General features: G+C 39.9%; 1 protein-coding gene and 1 long non-coding RNA gene across 3 annotated transcripts in view; one reads left to right on the top strand and one right to left on the bottom strand.

Annotated features, from left to right (window-relative positions):
* Window positions 1-274: 274 nt before the first annotated feature.
* The window catches only part of mpped1 (metallophosphoesterase domain containing 1), a 95,278-nt gene continuing 75,339 nt past the window's right edge, over window positions 275-20,213 (bottom strand). Inside the window, exons 5-7 of the mRNA XM_014410944.3 lie at window positions 18,081-18,196; window positions 6,800-6,913; window positions 275-3,586 (exon numbers count right to left, since the gene is read on the bottom strand). Coding sequence (XP_014266430.1) covers window positions 3,468-3,586; window positions 6,800-6,913; window positions 18,081-18,196 — 349 coding nt within the window. The 3' untranslated portion in view covers window positions 275-3,467. The remainder of the gene's footprint in view (window positions 3,587-6,799; window positions 6,914-18,080; window positions 18,197-20,213) is intronic.
* Window positions 9,112-11,235, top strand: LOC143413339 (uncharacterized). 2 transcript variants are annotated; one of them, XR_013093953.1, is made up of 4 exons: window positions 9,112-9,245; window positions 9,781-9,827; window positions 10,198-10,290; window positions 10,923-11,235. It is a non-coding gene; the product is annotated as an uncharacterized LOC143413339 (long non-coding RNA). The 2 variants fall into 2 exon arrangements; XR_013093954.1 differs by having other exon boundaries at window positions 9,639-9,827.

The following is a 20,213-nucleotide window of genomic DNA, read 5'->3' as shown; positions in this document are numbered from 1 at the left end:
CTCGTTAGAGTGTGCAGAGGTGTGGAAGACCTGCGGAACAAAACAGAAGACAGAGATGGAGCAGCAAGGGTTTAGCGACTGGAAATTAACTCGCTGCTCAGAGCTCCATAATTGATAGGAGACAAAGATACCTTTGATTGGAACCAAAGGAAAGAACCGGGACAAGAAAAGTTTCCTCGCTGCTCTTTTCTATTTTTTTTTCTTTGTCTACAACAAGAAACGTACAGCAAAGACAAAAGGGAAGAGTACAGGATGGAAATAAGGAAACGTGATCCACTGGTCACAGATAAGACTTTATTCAATCTGTGAAGAAACCAGAATGCTTAGAAAGAAAGGTACTTTACATGTCTCCAGAAGGTGTTGGTTCTTTTTCTCTTATTGTACAGTTTAAAAAAAGTCCCCAGCAATAATGGCAAAAATACAACACTATATGAACACTTTAATTCCAAAATGCTATACATCCATTCATCCAAACACCTAAGCATCCAGTACTGTTTGAATAAGAAAAATCCAGCAAGTAGAAATGTCAACAAGTTATCCTGCTTTCAAGTCTCAGCTGTCAGTCATTCTGCCCATGCTGGCTTTCCTTGTTTCAAAAGGTAAATATCTCATTTTGGAACAAAACTCTTCATATGCAGATTGTCTGAGTAGCAGAAGTCATTAACTTGTTTAAGCATGCCTCAGAAAATAAATCAAGAAATAGTACAGCACTTTTTTCCATTCTTGGATAAAACAGGAAACATAACACAGCTACTGAAGCAGAAGAGCATCAAAGTGAGAGACATCTAAATGAGGACTGGAGCTGGAGAGTCAGACCAAACAGACAGCTTTGCATGAAGCTTCCAGATGAAAGTTCCTCCCATCTCTTAGTTTTTAATAGTTTGTCTTTGTTCCTTTCTCGGAACGTTTCTTTTCATAGATGCTAATTAAGTTTGCGTTTTAAATGATGAGGCTGCTTCTTATAAAGTCTTGACGACTTTCACACAGGCAAAATGACCTAAACTGCATTTGTACAGAACTTCCTCTGTCTACATTCAAACTGTAATTATGTGCTGCGATTTACAGTATCCCTCGTTTCAGGCTGAAAATCCTCCTCTTGAGATGTTCACAGTCCTGTACTGTCTGAACATTTTGACAAACAACAGTCTCATGTTCTTCTTAGCCAACACAGCCAATTAGTGAAGTAGGAGTAGTTAATTATTTAGCGACAGGTAGAGAGAGACTCAAATATTCCTTCTTGTTCAGCTGTATAGGTTAAGGTGATTCAAAGCAGTGTAAGTACAGGTTTTGTTCAGAGGGCGAGCTCAAAGCAGCACACTATGAAATTTTCTAGCATTTAGTGGAAAAAAGACATTATTTATGTTGGCCACAAAAACCAGCTGTTTAAACATTTTCTCTATACTGGGATGATGGACTGCCACTTCTCTATTAAATGAAATGTAAATCCAAGTTGGCATCTGCCTTGGGTAAATTATTTTTTACAAGGAAAACAAACCAAAAAAAAGCAATTTATCATCAACTACACTGGATTTTACTGGTTCTTCTGGTTTTAAATGAACTTTCTTATTAAAAAGTACCCATGTTCCGAACCAAAAAGCTGGGCCCCGGTTAAATGACAACAGGTCCAGCTAGGTCCAGATAAAACAAGTTTTTACAATGTCAAAAAATATGTCAACCAATATATGACATATTTAGTCAATATGCAAGAGCAAATGATGATGGAAGAGCAGTACTAACTAAAGATTAAGAATCTATGAAAGTGGTATAATCAGTGTGATAGACAGCATCAAATGGCAAAAGGACGTAGGTTTATCAATTATTTAAAGTTCCTTATTGCCCTGCTGAGATGAATGGAAATGAAAAATAAAAAATTACAATTAAAACGTGGATTTTAGAGAAGGTGCTAAAACTGTGCCATGTTTGTGCTCTAACATGTAAACGGCCCTCCTACTGTTTTCCGCATTTTTGCGTTCCTTGGTGAGCGGTTCTGACCCCTTTTCCTGTCTTGCCAATTTGGAAGCATTAAGACGTCAGCTGCTGCAACGAACGCTGATGTGTCGAAAGAAGCGAGAGTACAGCGTGAGTAAACTGCAGCCCCGGGGAACATTCATACATAATGTCGGAGATCAAAGTGTGACGTGTTCTTGTTATGCTAAGCACATTCAGACTCTTACTGGGATCAGCCACATTCAGAAATAAAGCAGCGAAAGAAAATTACTGTTTTTTGTAACACAAACTGCTTAGAGACATAAAAGAGTTAATACTCACCGAATGGGGCTGAGCAGCTTCACAAAGAAGAAAATACTATAATAAGCGTTACATTACATTACTAAACAAACCAAATAAAATGTAACAACCACAAATTTCTTGACACATTTTTTTTGAAAAGCATAGCAACACTTGGTAATCTTCAAGAAGAAAAATTCAAGTTTTTTTCTTTACATTGACAAAGAACATTTACATTGATCAGTTAGTTACAGCTTTGCTTCTCTTGAAAAGTTGAAGATCCATATCTTCCATAATTAACATAACATGAGGAAGCATCCTACTCCTCCCAGGTCTGGTGACATGACTGTTCAGATTAGCTTATAGCACCTTTACGTTGCATGTTACCTGGTCTCCTTTGCAAGTCCGTGAGCCAGACGTTCCAGCCAAGGGCTAAAAAGCAACCGAGTCATTCATAGCATGAAGCATGGAGAGGAGGGAAAAGGAGGTGGAGGAGCAACATGGGAACTACGTGGAAGCAGGAATGGGACTCTGCCTTTAGTGGTTAAGAGGCTTACTGAGAGTTTCAAATGAGGCAAAAGGGAATCACGTCAGACATCTAGACCTCTTGTGCCCCCATACACTCACTTTGATTTCCCAAGCACAGACATGCTGATGAAAAGAAAGAAAAAAAGAACACTCCAGCATGCTCCAGGCCTGAGGATGGGATCAAACAAGGAAGATAAGGGCAGTAGTAAAAGTTCTTAGTGGGAGGAAATTTGTAAAAAGATGGAAACTGATGTTCAAAAGTATGAAAAGCTTGGTGAAAATCCCCCAAACAAATGTCCCGTTAGTGCTGTGTAGCCGTGGTTCAGCTAAAACCGTCCCTTAGACGAGGCATTGGTCTTTTGCATTTCTGAGAGCAGCATCAGATTGTCAGTGCAGTAAAAGAGGATTTGAAGAATCGTCAGTTCGTTTGCATTTTACTGTCCTTCCATTAACCCTTGTCTCTTCTCTTTTAAAGTCCATGCTGAGATGAAGAAATGATGGCATATGACAGAACACAACAGTGTGAGGGAGCGTCCTCCTTCCCTCACTCGGTCAGCTTCACGATCAGATTCTCCGGACGTGTGCTGCACATGATAAACACACATCTGTGCAATATTTACAGGATTTGGTCCTTTCTGCCTGCTGCCTCACCTACCTCTCTTCATTTCTTTCTCCTTACTGATGGTAGGGGTTTGCAGATGAGATTCCTGTAGTCACGTAGTCCTGGGATTGGGCAGGTCAAAGACAATGGGCGCGTTCATGGGAAGGAAGTTCACGGTGCAGGCTGAGGCATTGATGAAAGTCGTTGTGCCATCTGTCATCATGCCATAACCTGAGGAGTTTTAAAAATGTCAGTGTCAATTTGATTTCTATAGGGCATTGGAAAGGTTGGCCAAAAAGAAAATAAATATAAATAAGATAAGACATTCAAAACAAATAGAGGTTACAGTTTATTCCAGAGTCTAAGACCCTGATCCCCTCTTTGGATCGGGCCCTTAGACTCTGGAAGCTGTAGTAAGAGGATCTGCCTATATGATCTCAGTACTATTTTTGGGTTATATAACTCCCTGAAAAGCCTTCAGCTGATCCAAAATGCTGCAGCAAGAGTCCTGACAGGGACTAGAAAGAGAGAGCAGATTTCTCCTGTTTTGGCTTCCTGTTAAATCCAGAATTCAAAATCCTGCTCCTCACATACAAGGTCTTAAATAATCAGGCCCCATCTTATCTTAATGACCTTGTAGTACCATATCACCCTATTAGAGCACTTCGCTCTCGCTCTGCAGGCCTACTTGTTGTTCCTAGAGTATTTAAAAGTAGAATGGGAGGCAGAGCCTTCAGTTTTCAGGCCCCTCTTCTGTGGAACCAGCTTCCAGTTTGGATTCAGGAGACAGACACTATCTCTACTTTCAAGATTAGGCTTCAGCTGGTTTAAATTTGCTAAAACTGGAGTGATGTGGTTATATCTTCTAATACCTGTTGCCAAGCAAGCAATGGAGAGTGTTAAAGACTAAGCTAGAGAGAACAGCAATAGTCCAAACTACTAATGAAAAAGTTGGCAGATGTTTACAACTGTAGACACTAAAAACTAAGATTTCTAACAGTATGGGAGTAATGATAAGCAAGGGGACCAAGGGTTCCACCAAGGGTGTCAGTTAACTTGTCCAAAGAGTAGTTACAGCTTCCAAATCCAATAGTTTCTGTCTTGCTTTCATTTAGGGTTAGACAATTGTGTTAACCAGTCTTTCATGTAGACAGTTAAACCAAGGGAGCAGGGGGACAGAGACAGTTTCATACGGATGTAAGTTTGGATGTCATCAGCATAACAGTGAATATTATATTAACAGGGATCAAAATGGACCCCAAAGGGGACCCAAATGGACCTCTGTGTGCACCACACAACTCAGAACCTTCAAATCCTTCAGCTGTCCTGATTATTCATATGTAACTTTGGTTTTAGTTATTCATTTGGTTATTAATCAGACCTCCACGTTTAGGCTTTATGACACTGATTAAACTTGTCTACATTTTTCATTCAACCGTGGGGAAAAAGGACAAAAAGAAGAATTTAAATCAGTGACTCAACAGTTACTGGTATAAATATATGCTCCTTTCACTTTTTGTAAAACAGAAAAAAGGGACGATACTAACTATTTTATAAAAAAAAACAACGATGCAGACATTTGGGGTGGAGCAGTTTGACTCCCCAAATGGAAGAGACTTGGAAGCGTTGTAAATATACTCCAGGGAAACAAAAGTCTGAGAGTGCACCACAGGAAGAATCGTAACTGCGGCGGTTCAAGGGACAAATAAGAGATACTGCAGATCTGAACTGAAGAAACAGCTGCAAAACTGGAAGCTAGAAAGGCTCATGTGTTCTGAAATCCTGAGATTCTAGTTTGTGAAAATATATGCAGAGTGTGACACTAACTCCACTACACGTCTGCTTCAAAAGTGCATGCCTTCCAAATGGCAGACATTAAAGTGTTACAGTTTTTCAAGCACAAGTTAACTGCCATCTCTTAAAAAGCACTACATTTTAACGTTGTGCCGTGAACGTGTCATTTTCACCATCTCTTGGAACATTGCTTTGCATTTCTGTGCTGCTCCTTTCACATTTGGAATACATGAATACAAAACACGCTGAGGATCATTTCTGCCTCTCTGTGAGGCCTCACATTAATGAAGAGCACTGCTTTCAACCCATTTCTCCTCTTATAAAATCTGATCTAGTTTCTAATCTGGTTCTCTCTGATGTGGGACTCGTGCTCCAGGGGTTCAGTGCTGACCTGATAACCCTAAATAAAAAGCCACCCTCAACGCTGGGAGTGGGCCTCTTTGGCCCTGCTGGCCTGTATGAAATGCTGATAGGGATGTGGCCGCTCAGCCATTCTATGTTTTTTAAAACAAAAGTGTTTTGTGTTAGTTTAATCATTTAATTAGCATTTTAAGGTTGATGGATTTTCACAGATTTGCACTACCTTTATATGTTAACATGTGATTAGTTGAAATAAAACCCTATGGAACCACTGATACAACAGTTGCACGGCATCATTAGATGCTTAGTAAAAAAAGCCTTGTACTAATTAGCGTACTTCTTTTTCCCTAAACAGAAATTCCTCACATTATATGTGAGTTTGCATTTGTCAGAATTCTGATTTGAGTCACCTCATTTCAGTTTTCTCGATTTAGCACCAAATCACATCAACAGGCACCTCGAAGCACTTTATATCGCAGCTACAGACCTAAACAGCAGTTTTCTGTCTGCTGTGGTTCAGGCTGAATCAACCTTTGTCCAACTTGTAAATGTAATTCATAAATTTACCTTTAAAATTCTGTTTTCAAGTCTAATAATTCAAAGTAAAATTATCAGTGGAAATATATTTAAACATATTTGTGCATAAAATTAAATTCTAAATTGTTGATGTTTGGTTTTCTCTCTATTCTACAATGATAGCAGAGTAATGTTGCAGCCACACAGGTTACGTGATGCAACAAAAAAACTTGTTTAAGCTGTTCCTTAAAGGCTGCTTACTATTATTATTATTAGTTAGCTACCAGAAGCCTACTGAGGGGCAGAACTAAGTGCTTGTAAGCTGTTTGGTCTGTAATTTGTGAACAGCCTGCGCTGGTCTAAAGAATATAACATTCAGAGTCCTCTCAGATCTGATTTTTCATTCAAAGTGATTCATTTTCCATCCATTCGCTTCCGCTTATCCTTTTCAGGGTCGTGGGGGGCGCTGGAGCCTATCCCAGCTGTCACAGGGCGAGAGGCGGGGTCCACCCTGGACAGGTCGCCAGTCTGTCGCAGGGCCAACACAGAGACGGGCAACCATTCACACTCACATTCACTCACAGATTCACACCTATGGGCAATTTAGATTAATCAATTAACCTATCCCCACAAACTTGTGGGTGATTCATTTTATATTTTATATTACCTTTAAATTATTGAATACACATAATTTAAATATCAACGTCCATTTAATTGTAGCGTTCATTACTGCATTAAACATAAAGTATTCGACAGCAGTGTAATTAGTCGTACCTTCATGAATGTGGCCGAAAACATGTAATTTGGGCTGAACTCTCCTCTGGACTGTGTTGAGCAGCTCCATGCACCCAACACGCTGCATCTTCTTGGGAACCCAGTCCAGGAAACCTGCACACAGAGACGTGAATCAGATACGCTGCCATGCTCACAAAACTTATGAAGGTTTGTGGAAAAAAATCTGCAAAGTAATGCAGTTTTTTTATTTTATTTGGTCAGTTAGTTTCACGCCCCAAGGACCTCAACAGCTACAGGCCGGTGGCTCTGACATCCCACCTGATGAAGACCCTGGAGCGGTTGGTCCTGGCTCAGCTTCGGCGCCTAACAAGCTCATCACTGGACCCACTTCAGTTTGCCTACCAGCCTGGCATTGGAGCGGATGATGCCGTCATTCACCTCCTACATCGTTCCCTCGCTCACCTGGAGACCGCTGGAAGCACTGTGAGAATCATGTTCTTTGATTTCTCCAGTGCCTTCAACACTATTCTTCCCTCGGTTCTGAAGGACAAGCTGGAGAACTCTGGAGTGGACCATCACCTCACTACCTGGATCCTGGACTACCTCACCGACCGACCACAGTATGTGAGGACTCAGGGCTGTGTGTCGGACAGGGTCGTCTGCAGTACGGGGGGCCCACAGGGAACGGTTCTGGCTCCGTTCCTCTTCACCATCTACACTGCAGACTTCTCCCACAACTCCACCCAGTGCTTCCTGCAGAAGTTCTCTGATGACTCTGCAATAGTCGGCCTCATCACTGATGGGGACGACAAGGAGTACAGAGGTCTGACCCAAGACTTTGTGGACTGGTGCCAGCTGAACTACCTCCAGATCAACGCCAGTAAAACCAAGGAGCTGGTGGTAGACTTCCGCAGGCACAAGCATTCTCCACTGCAACCACTGAACATCCAAGGTATGGACATTGAGGCTGTGGACAGCTACAGGTACCTTGGTGTTCATCTGAACAATAGACTGGACTGGACTCATAACTCAGACGCCCTCTACAGGAAAGGGCAGAGCAGGCTGTACCTGCTGCGGAGACTCGGGTCGTTTGGGGTGGAGGGCCCACTCCTGAAGACCTTCTATGACTCTGTGGTCTGCTGGGGCGGCAGCATCTCTGCTGGGGACAGGAAGAGACTGAACAGGGTGATCCGAAGGGCCAGCTCTGTTCTAGGATGCCCTCTGGACCCAGTGGAGGTGGTGAGTGACAGGAGAACGGCGGCTAAGCTGTCATCCCTGTTGGACAACGTCTCCCACCCCATGCAGCAGACTGTGACAGCACTGAGCAGCTCCTTCAGTGGGAGACTGCGGCACCCACGGTGTGGGATGGAGAGATTTCGCAGGTCTTTCCTCCCCACTGCTGTCAGACTCCATAATAAAGACTTTAACTGATCAAGCACACACATCCATACATATGCAATAATACTAAGTGCAATAATCCTTTCTGTCATCGTTGTATTTTTACTCAGTTGTATATAGTATTTGTATTTGTATTCTATTTTTATCTTATTGTATATTTATTCTATTTTATTCTACTGTATATAGTATTTTATTTTATTCTATTCTGTACAGCTGTGTACTGTATTTATTCTTATTGTATTCTAATTTTTGCCTCATAACTTTTGCACTGTCCACTTCCTGCTGTGACAAAACAAATTTCCCACGTGTGGGACTAATAAAGGTTATCTTATCTTATCTTATCTTATCTTATAAGAAAATGATGCCCATTTCCATCCACTACCTTTATGCAAGAGCTGGGGTGTCAGCTGTTCTACAGTGGGGTGTATTTAAACCCCTCCAACAGAAGAGGAGACACTGAGGTGATAGAAGTTGAAAAATGAGAAAGATTAATCTTTCTGGTTAACCAGCTGAGCCAGGAGTCACGTAACTTTTACTTTTCTACCAACAACATCTCTGAACATTTAAAAATCACACCAATTGGTTTTTGTTCTGGAGGTTAATCCAACATGATGACGGTACTGTGTGAGCACTGAACAACATGGGAATGCCTTCACAGCGGGGCTGATTCTGACAGCTTTTTTCATTCAGTGCAGTTGTAGACATGCAATAAAAATCTTTGTTTTATTGCAGTTTTTTATTTGTGTAAATAACTAATTGCAATCAAAAAGAAAAAAAATGGAAGGAAATCACTATACACACACTCAAAAAAGTGAAATTTGGTGGTTATTGCATTTACAAGACTCTAACATGTAATTTGAACACAATGAATTTATGTTTCTAAAGTGAACGTAATAAAATCATATAAGATCTACAAGAAATTTACCAACTTAGCGCCTCTTAAATTTATTCTTGTTGATATGACATGATAAAATCTAACAAGAGTGGTTAGCTGCCTTAAAGACTCGCGATATCACAAGATCACGTGAGATTCTAAACAACAAGAGGCAGGAAAGCACATGGTTTGCTTCACGGTCATCTTGGAAAGGTAAGAGTGAATCTATCTTCATCCATCTTGATGAAAATACTTTTTGCACAAAGGTATCATTAGTTTGTCGATTCTTTTCAGTTCTATTTATTCACATTTGTTTTTTTGTTTTTAAAAAAAAAAATCTGTTTGTTTATGCCATTCTAGCTAGCTAACACGTTAGTGCAAGAATATAGCACAATGTCATGCTAGCATGATAGCCTAATATGAAAGACTTAGCTACTCCAAATATAGATATTGTTTATAACTTAACCTCTGCACATAAGCTAGTTTGGCTCTACCACAGAGACTGTTGTGATAAATTTACATTTTACTGGTGGGTTGTTGAAATTTGTAAGTTTGTAAGTTGCAACTGATGGACAGTGGTTTATTTAACAATTTATGTGTTTTTAGTACACTGAGGAGGAAAGACAAAACATGAACAGATATGTTTTCCTGTTTTTTAATTGTTTTGAAATTAAATATTTTTCTACTTAATAAACTTGGAGACTTGCAGTTCCCTCCTGTAAAGATAATAAATGTTTAATCTTATCAGGTGGTGAAAGGTCTGGAGAGCTGGCAGGCCAGTTCATCAAATTCATGGTGAGCTAATATTTTTCTTAAAAATTATCACATTCCCATGTTAAAAATGTAATATATTCATTTGTAAGAGACATATAGTTTTGAGACCAAGAAAACATTGCATTCTGATTTTATGTACACATCATCTAAACTTTCTTGAATTGGGGGTATGGCATGATTAAATTAATACACAAATTACAAAACAATATTAAAATGACAGACTTGTCTAAAATGCATAAATACTATTTGAAAAGATTAAGACTGTAAAACAATAGCCTCTGTATTTCTCACAAATTCCTGGTAATTCAACTAAAAGTTCTTTAATCCCACTGCTAGGTCGTTGAGATGGATTTCCGTATATATTTGTTTTTTTCCCCCTCTGTGTATAAAGACTGATGCTGTTGAAATCAGAAGAGAATACATCGCCAAAGGTCTTTGCGTGTACCTGAATGAAGATCCTGAGAAGCTGGTGAAGAATTACCTGGTATGTTAACTTGCCTGTATCCTTAACTAAGGAGATGATCAAAGATAAGCTTGAACTACATAAAAGAGTTTCAGGGGATGGGGTTTTCCTATAAATTACCGGTGGCTGTAAAAAATACCTTTTAAAATAGGAAAAGTAAGAGCTTTAAGTTTCTCACTGGATACTACACACACCATTCTTGAGTGTTTTATACTATCATTATTATAATATCATTATAATAACCTCATTCATACACACATTCATACAAGATTTTTATGTAACATTTACACTTCAATGGATGTATCAGGAGCAACTTGGGGTTCAGTATGTTACCCATTGATAGTTTTAGTATCAGATTAGAGAAGCCAGGGATTAAACCAGTAGACAACTTGCTCTACCTCCTGTGCCACAGTCACCCCTATCACAACTCAAGATTTTGAAAGACATTGTTGAGGTATTGAATGAACTTCTCTTGAGTCAGGAAAAATATCGGGCAGTCATTTTTGATTACATTTACATTATTATAAGGCTTGAATGAGTAAAGCTTTTAGGTATTTTACATTAATGTAAAACAGATATTTACTTTTAAAACTGTTTGCAATGGACATTAGTGAGAAATCATTATCTTTTTTTTGTTTGTTTTATTGTCACAGGAAGTTGATAACAAGCATCGCCACTGCCATAGCAGAGACAGTCTTTGGAATCTGTGTCTTTCGATCAGAGGGTGCGGAGCCTGGCGATGACCCTCAGGATGTTGTGATTGTTCTAGAGGGGGTGGAAGTGATGGGTGAGTTGGGCAATGTAGTTTTTGCAGTGACAATGTTGCTTGGTCTGGTCTATTCACTGAACCTGAGCTACCCTCTGGAACTCAGGTACACCTTTGAGGTCCTGCACAAGATTCTTATGGAATTAGATGCACACGAACTATCCAACAGCACACAAAGTACAGGTTCTCAAAACACTATTTTCTCGTTGAGAAATGTTTCCATTACAACAGCTACACCATGTATCTGGACCATGAACCTAAAATAATTGCAGATATTTTCTTTTTTGAAAGTGCATCTGTTGACCTTCAAAGTAGTTGTATTAGTCATCGGAAAATCACCTGCTTCAGCCATTCATTGTTGTTAAAAAATTGTTTTAACAGGTTAACTTTCCACTTTGTCCACTACTTAACTTGTACTTGCATTTCATGTATTCTTTATACATTATGTGAAATTTGCTATAAATTCAATAAATTGGAGGAAACAAAAAGATGTGTATGACAAATTTTTATTTACCTTTTAGATGTAGTGAAATAGTGATGTTAACCAGACTCTAGACTTTGTTAAATGCTCCAAAAAATTACTCTTTAAATTAACTTAAAATAATCATGGAAAGAATTTCCACGTGATTAAATTGCTTTCTATTAGCATTAAAGACTTGTGTTGGAATAACTTAATTTGTATGAGTTGGTTCAACTCAATTAACTTAAGCTGGGACCAAATTTAGTAAATTAGTTGGAGAAAACCTACTGAATTGAGTTGGAACAAAACTCTTTAAGTTGGATCAACACTATTAAAATATATTGGATCAAAATGCAGTAAATACGTTGATTCATCAATCTTTAATTAAGTTGGTCCAACTTGAGTGCATTAAGTTGGAGTAACAGAATTGCATAATGCTAAAATAAAGCAATTTAATCACGTGGAAATTCTTTCCATGATTTTTTTATGTTCATTTAAAGAGTTATTTTTTTGAGTGCATATGTGTGCAGTCAAACTACCAGAAAGATACTGGAAATTGTATTTTCTGGTTTAATTATGTAGTTCAATACTCCCTAACATCGGAAACTCATTCAGTACTTGTATCCTCACCCTCCCACAGCAATGATCCTTGCTGGATCATTTCACTAATTCATTTAATGTGAGCTTGGTGATGCTGAGTTACATTTTTTGAAAATATAAAACAGTTATCTTTATTTCAAGACATAAATGTTATGAATGCCATAGTATGAAATTTGATGCATACACACTTGAGAAAGAAGCTCTTCTTTTCAAGCTGCTTGTCTAATGGCAAACAACATTACACAGCACTGAAAAAAGACTCTTAAAAAGCATTCACAGAAAATAAAGATCAATCAAAGCCGCACACAGATGCATACTTCACAGTATGTGTGACAAGGATAAAGCACGGAGTGTATATGATTTAGTGTCTCCTCCGCGACGACGGATGCTGCTGATGCTGAGTCAATAAAAGCATCACGTCAGAGGAATAAAATGACTGAGGACTGCGCGCCTCCATCTTCCCTGCTGTCTGTCGCTCTGCTCAGACAAGAGGACGAACAAAACAAAAAAGGCAACAACGATGAAGGCTAAAGGCTACAGCATCCTCAGTGCAGGAAAATAAAAGTTCTATTAAATATAACTAATGGTTATTGTGATCAGTGAATTCAGATTTTAAGTGTAAAATCATATAAAATGCTACCAAATTAATTTTTTTATCTGCCTTAATGTAAATATGTTTTATTCAGTATGACATGAAAGAGTCTACTAACTCATCAGGGAACAAGGTTCAACGTGAGCAACTTCTCATTGGTTCTTTGAAAACATCTTCAAGCTAAAGGCTCATGCAGTATAGCAGATATATAGTACAGTTGTTCTGCTGTGTGTGTGTGTGTGTGTGTGTGTGTGTGTGTGTGTGTGTGTGTGTGTGTTCACAGCTCCGTCACTTCCCACTGTGTGTAGCAGAAATCTATAGACACACATGGAGCAATCGTGCAGTGACAACAACGTCATAGAAATCTGTATAAATAGTATAAAGTATAAATTAAGTTTCCCAACAAGTGTAGGAGGAAACAGAAAGCAGTTCAAATAGACTAGCTTGAACAGGTTGTACCCAGCAGTTCCCCGTATCTGCAGAGACTGCAGTCTCTCTCTGTTCAGGACTTCTTGATTTTACATACGAACATGTTTCTCTCCTGCTTACCAACACACTCACTGTTGCTGTGCGTCTCCCTGCGTGCAGCAGAGAGAGCGGCGAGGCTGAGGATGAATCAGGGAGACATTTGTATAGTAATATATTAAATGAAACAAAGGTACACAGTTTTAACGAAGCCACTTAAAGCCACACAGGGACTATTTTCATGGTAAAAAACAGCAAAAAACAAAAACGAAACAAACAGACAAAAAACAAAATTTCCACAGACACAAGTTTTTGGGGGATTTTATCCGTGCCTGCAGTGAGACTTGAATTATCAAGTTGAAACAGCACACACAGCTTTCAGGGTGTAGTCGGGGTGCTAGCTCAGGAGGTAGACCGGGTCATCTACTGATGGGAAGGTTAGCAGTGTCCTTGGGGAGGATATTAACCCTGAGCTGCTCTCTGATGCATCCATCGGAGTGTGAATGTGTGTGAATGTGGCATGTTGTATAAAGAGCTTTGAGTGCTCTGGGAGAGCAGAAAAGCGCTATAAAAGAATCAGTGCATATGTTCCAAACATACGACAGTAATCTTTAAGTATGTGTTATTGTGGGGTCGACCTTACAATATAAAGCACCTTGAGGCGACTGTTGCTGTGATTTGGTGCTGAATAAATAAAATTGAATTGATATTTTTAAGAATCTAAGGGTCTGAAGTCGTTGCGGGTAACACTTCAAGCTTCAGGCAAACAAATTTAAATGTCCTGGTTTTTCTTATTGATTAAGCTCCAGCTGGAAATGATGTTTTGGGGCTTCAGGCCACTCAATGCTATAAGTTTAATTGTATAATGGGAGGACTTTTCCCACAATGAAAGCCCCGATACTACATCAGAGGTGCTGCTGATCTGTTTGCTTTTAAAACAAAGAGAAAGAAAGACAGCCTTTATACATTTTTATATTCCCCAGCAAACTGCTCACAGCAGAATTAATGGACCCGCTTGTGCTCAGCAGAGGAATAACGACATCTATCTAACGCACGCACACACACACACACACACACACACACACACACACACACACACACACACACACACACACACACACACACACACACGTTTAGGATGGGTTTAGGCATAAAATGCCTTAAAAGTGTAAGTATATTTTTACAAGCCTTGGGAGATGGTGGAAGTAAAGTGAGAAGTTACGAGGGCTTTTTGTGTCTCGGGGTATTTCACTCTAATGTGCTCCTTGTTTCGAAGCAGCTGCTGCTTTGGGCATTGAGCCTGTTTTCCTCTTTTTGTCTCACTTTCTCCCTTGTTCTCTCTGCTGTTAACTTCTTCCTCACAGCCAGATGAAGGGGCCATATTTTTCCTCTCTAGCCGCCGATCTGCAGCTTTATCGCGCCTCATAAAAGACGTTTGCTTTTGCCGCAGTGCGAAATTATGTCTTGCTCCTGCTCCTTTTTGCTTCACCTTCTCATCTGTTGTGTTTTACTTCGTCTTATTAAAAACAATTAGAAAATACTGTAGTGTCCGCGTTTGTGTTCCTTTCCCTTTTTCCATACTACTTTTTTTTTCATGTCATTCCCTCCAAGTCTTGCTCCGAGTGTGTGTGTGTGTGTGTGTGTGTGTGTGTGTGTGTGTGTGTGTCATGCATTAGTAGCCTGCTGTAGCTGCTCCATATGCCTGTGGCTTATGAGCAGATAGCTGGAGACACTTGGCTAAGCTGAATGGAAAATAAATGGCCGTGTTCGCAGCCGAGACGCAGACAAGGAAATCAATCACACACACTCATCTGAACACCACAGCTGCAGCAGGAGATGAGGTGTGAAAGTGTGTGTGCAGGAGAGAAAGGAGTGTGTGTTTAGCCATATTTGTGATGCTTGCACAGGATGTCAGTCAGCTTGTGAGCTAGCATCTGTGTTTATTCAGACTGCTGCAACACTGGTGTGTAAGAGGATGAAAACAAGTGTGTATGAGCTGAAAAGTGATTACTAAGAAGGCTAATGATCTCCTGTACAGGTAAAGTGTGCTCTCAGGCAGCGCAAGATGAGCTGACTGATCTGTGTGAGTCATCGCTGTGATTACTTTCACCTTTTATGCATCCACTCAATCCAACAATGATTCATCGGGGCCCTTTCCACCACTCTTTCATTTGAAAGGTAAATGAACCATTGACAGAGCATGCTCAAGCTGTGCGTGTGTGCACGTCTACAAAAGCTGTGGATAAATGTCTGCATATACAGACTGTATGGTTTTCTGTAGTGTCTCTACAAGGACTACCGCGGTCAAATTTCATGCGTCAAGCATGTGACACGCTTTCTCACTGCTCACAGAAAAGCTCAAAGCTGCTCGTTTATGAAAAAAAGAAAAAAGCACAGTTAGCTTTCTTAATCTTAATACCCGACTTGTTCCACATTTCAGCTTCAAATACACTGTATGAGTTTGATTTGTCAGAGGCACACAGGCCTTCCTGTAATGTCATAGTCACATTATGGAAAACAGTGGCTGCAGACTGCAGCACGCCCAAAATAACTGTGACTGTGTGCAATGATGTCTGCTTCAACTGCTCTGTGAACACTTACAGGCAGCTGAGGTCTGACACAAGGCAACTGAGACTGAGTCCATTTCAGTTTCTCAATGCAAAAACCCCCAAACAACAAAGGGCACTGCTGTGTTTTTATTCTGACGGAGCTGAACGAGAGGCTCATAAATAGACTCGTCAGTAAATGCAGCCTGATTTGTCAAAATGTCACCAGAAGCTGAAGTTTTGTTTGCTGCTTTTTGATACATACAGCTTCATAGCATCCACGTGTGTGTCGCCAACTTTTTTTTCAGAAATATCAGCTTCAGGACACAGAGTTGGGCTTGGACAGTAACTCATACTTGTAGTGTAGTTCAGAAGCCCCGAACTTTGTTTATTATTTTCTATTATTGGTTTATTTTTCTTCTTTTTTTAAAATTTAAATTTAAATTTTAGTTACCGTGCCAATATTCTGTGTATAGATTTATTGTGACCTCTAATATCTTTTGAAATTACTGAGTAATAGCTAATATAGTAAATACTTTTTAATCAATAATAATAGAAGGTTTGTAAGTGTGAGTGATCTGAGCTGACCAGAATAATCGGAGAAAGCGGGCAGAAACCTGCCGCTCCACATCTACAAATCTATAACCAATGCAGCACAAACACATGCGCAAAATAGATCTGTGGAGGCTGAAAGTATGTAGCTTAGTCAGTCAGTTTACCTAGCCTTCTTTCAGTCTGAGACGATCGTATCAACATCAAGTAAAAAGCACAGATAGATAGATGCTTATGGCTCCGCCCCTGTAAACAAAACATGTTGCTCCATGAAACGGCCCCTCCCATACGGAAAAGATATATATAAATCTTATAAAGTTTGTATCTGTCTTGTGTGAAACTTGTATGAAAAGCATACAAGAGTGAAAACAGATATAAGATCCCTTGAAAAATTATATAATGAAACTTGTATGTTTTGGATACTTACTGGAACAATATATGAAAGTAATGAGAAAGTGGCCACTTTCATGAGTGAATCATAGAAGCCTTCTATGATTCACTATATGAAGCAAGCCAAATCTGATGCAAGTTTTTTCTATTTCTTTTCCATATGGGCTGGCTTACAAAGGGCGTGGCCTCTGAACTGACATGATGACATAGTCTAGTCTTGTTCTCCACGATTTCAGTCATCAGTTGTGTTTTCCACCTAAATTTCAAATTTTTGTATGTTTTTCTGGTTCCATGCTATCTCTCTCAGCCTCCTCCTCATGTTTTCTTGGCCTCCCTAATTTATGAAATTTCACACAGCAAAGCTCCGTTTTTCTCCTTCCAACAAGCCGAGATTATGCCGTGTTTGGTTCCTCCTCTCTTTTGAACTGAAAGTTAGCAATAAATGGAAAAATAAATAAAAGATTAGGTGAGTTTTTGCGAGTCTCTCCACGCACAGATGTGACGCATTCTGTTCCAAACACATGTGGTGTATTTATCGAACCATCTGTGTGTGCTTTGTCTCAGTGTTCTGAGTGCACCTCTCTCCTCGTTGCATATGTATTTAAGGGAGGGCTGCTCAAATGAAGTAGACAGGTTAACTTCGGCTAATTAAAATATGTTTTCTGCTGGATTTACTCTAGTGTCCATGTCTATTTACACAAGCCAGATCGACTGCAATGCGGATTTAAACATGTACTGTATTAAACTGAACCTTTAATTTACACAAGCAACAAAAGAAAAAAGTAACAGTTAAGCTACAAGATAATTGAATGTAAACAAGTGTGGATTTGAACCTTTGACTTGTAGTCACTGAAGATGAATTTGATCTGTACGGCAGACACAAAACAGACATAAACACTCACACCTTGTCTTTATGTCTTGAATATAAACTTCCTATAGACATTCACGTAGCTCACTCTTGCTGCCCGTGCTGCACTGCTGCAACATGAACAAGTATCCTAACAGGTTGACTGACGAGACAAAAAGTACAACAAACCCAAAACAAGGTGGTGATGATGGTGGTCTGGGGCTGCATCGACGACTTGCTGTAATTGGTGGAACTCTGAATTGTGCTTGCATAACTTCTACCAGGGAAATTCAGACGGAGAACGCCAGGCCATCAGTCCTTAAACTGATGCTCAAGGGCACTTGGGCTATGCAGCAGCTTTTCACAGTCATCATTTAATAACTTCATATTGTACCTGTGTTATCCTTATAGATGTAAAATATCTATAAGATGTAAAAATGTATTTGATGATCTGAAACATGTAAATTTGACAAAAAAAATGATTCCACTACCAAATAATTGCAACTAAAAATGTATGTCAGTAACAGTGTTTCAAATTGAATATCTATGCACATGTGTGTGTGTGTGTGTGTCAGTTGTAATATGTGTCTCACCCAGTGGAGGGCAGTGTGTGACCAGAATGTCTGTGTTGTCTGGGATCTGGTTCCACTTATCCAGCAGAGCTTGACCTCGCGGCAGGTTGAAGCCCCAGCCGTAGTACCAGGGTTGCCTGCATACACACACAAGAGAAAACAGAGACATCATGCTTTGTCTTACAGCATCCAACAGGTGTCGCAAACCTTCTAGTTCTCCAGTTTTACATTAACAACACTGAACACTGGAGTTGAGCATTGCACTAAACACAGGACCTTTCTTTTTATTACCGGGTGTAAATCAGAACTCGGTCAGTCTAAATTCTACATGATAAAATCGATGAGTTCGATCCCTGGCTGCTCCAGTCTACATGCCAAATATCCTTGGGGAAGATATCCATCGGAGTATGAGTGTGTGTGAATGGTAGCATAGCAAAAAGTGCATGCTTGACTGAGGTTGTGTGAAGTGCTTTGATTGCTCAAAAGGACTAGAAAAGCGCTAAGAACAAGTCCATTTACCATTACCCTGACCTCAATAATCTGCTGGCTGATCGTTTGTTGTAGAATTCATTCTCACAGTTTAATTTAAAGGACCCAGAAAATAAAGCGGAGCTGCTGTCCAGTACATAAGCACCTCACAGCACTGCATTTCCTTTGTTTCACCTGTCTGTATGACCGCTGTATTTTATTTATGTGTATTTTGTATCTGCCACTCCTCAGTGCATGCAAATCACACATGAAGAACTAATCATGGTGAAACACCCTGCGTTATTTGAGCAGAGCTCATTTCTATCATTTAATATCTGCTTTATAGTCAGAGATGAACACTAATAAAGAGGAAAACACATCAAAGCAAGATTTTAAAAACTGCAAAAGAAAACACATTTTTAGTAACATGACCAAACTGTTTCTGCATCGTGGATAAAGAGCATGTTGAACAACTAAGTGCTACAAAATGAGAGGGAGTTATATTGCAAAACAACATATACAGTAAACTTGTGAAATCTGTTGTGTTGAAGCTTCTTCGTGATGACGGTCTACGTGGAGTTTTTCTGATCTATGTAACTTTTGGCACTGGTAGCACATTTGTGGCCCGACCTCTGGAAGCTGTCTGCAACTTTAAGAATATCTCACGAAAATGTATGGAGATCATCAAAGTTGACACGCGATGCTGACCCATTATTCCTTAACAATGTTTAATGATGCTCTGATACGTGTAACCTTGTAATTGCGATGCCCGACCATGCTTGCTTTCAGTCGCTAAACATGCAGTTTGACCTTCGGGACATGAAAGCAGTAATAGGATGTAGAGCAAAGGGATAAATCAAATGGTTTTGAGGGAGATGGGTGAGTAGAAAGATATATTAAACATCTCCTTGCGCACAATCAAGCCTGGAATGCACCAGGATGAGAAGACAAGGGAAAAAAGAAGAGGAAAGCCTTGATGGCTGGGGCTCGTGTCCCTTTACTTTGATAGCGGACGCCTTGGCCGTGAGTGATGCAGAAGAAATTAACATGTCACTTACAATCTGTACTCCGATCCATCTTCCTCGACAACACGCTGCACGCTTGTGTACATGTGTGCAACCGCAGGCGACAACGTCCTCGGCTGCTGCCATGCAACCAACTTTTTATAAATTGCTGAGTGCAGTCACTCAAAACACCAACTTTATCGCTGCGGCCACTGCCGACACGTCTGTGCTCAGTGAAACATCAGATGAGGATTTTTCGGAATAATTTCCGGTGTGTGCCGATGTGTGTGGGCGGGTGTCTTACATGGTTAGGAACTTCAAAGACAGAAAGACAGGACTGAAGATAGGAAGAAATATCTGTCACAATGAATGTTTTCCACCTTTCCCTCTAATTAATAAAGCTAAAAATGGCAGCTTGGAGGTCAACAATGCGGGGACGGCTGGTCAAGCAGATGCGACAGTGCATCATGGAAAATCACCTCCTGTTTCAGCTTGAGTGCGTGCGATTAAAATTCCATTACTTCTTGAAGATCAGAGACTAAACATTTCTGACGAATGATCCAACACTGCCCATGAACACAAGCTCAATAATTTACATGGTGAATATTAAAACACTTGGACTGGCCTTAGCATATTAATGGAGCCTGTGGAATTTAATATTCATGTTGATCTTAACATAGAT

This window comes from Maylandia zebra, linkage group LG17 (assembly GCF_041146795.1).
Source record: "Maylandia zebra isolate NMK-2024a linkage group LG17, Mzebra_GT3a, whole genome shotgun sequence".
Lineage (NCBI taxonomy): Eukaryota > Metazoa > Chordata > Actinopteri > Cichliformes > Cichlidae > Maylandia > Maylandia zebra.
Note: the sequence above shows the minus strand (reverse complement) of the source record. Positions and strands in the feature narration are given on the sequence as shown.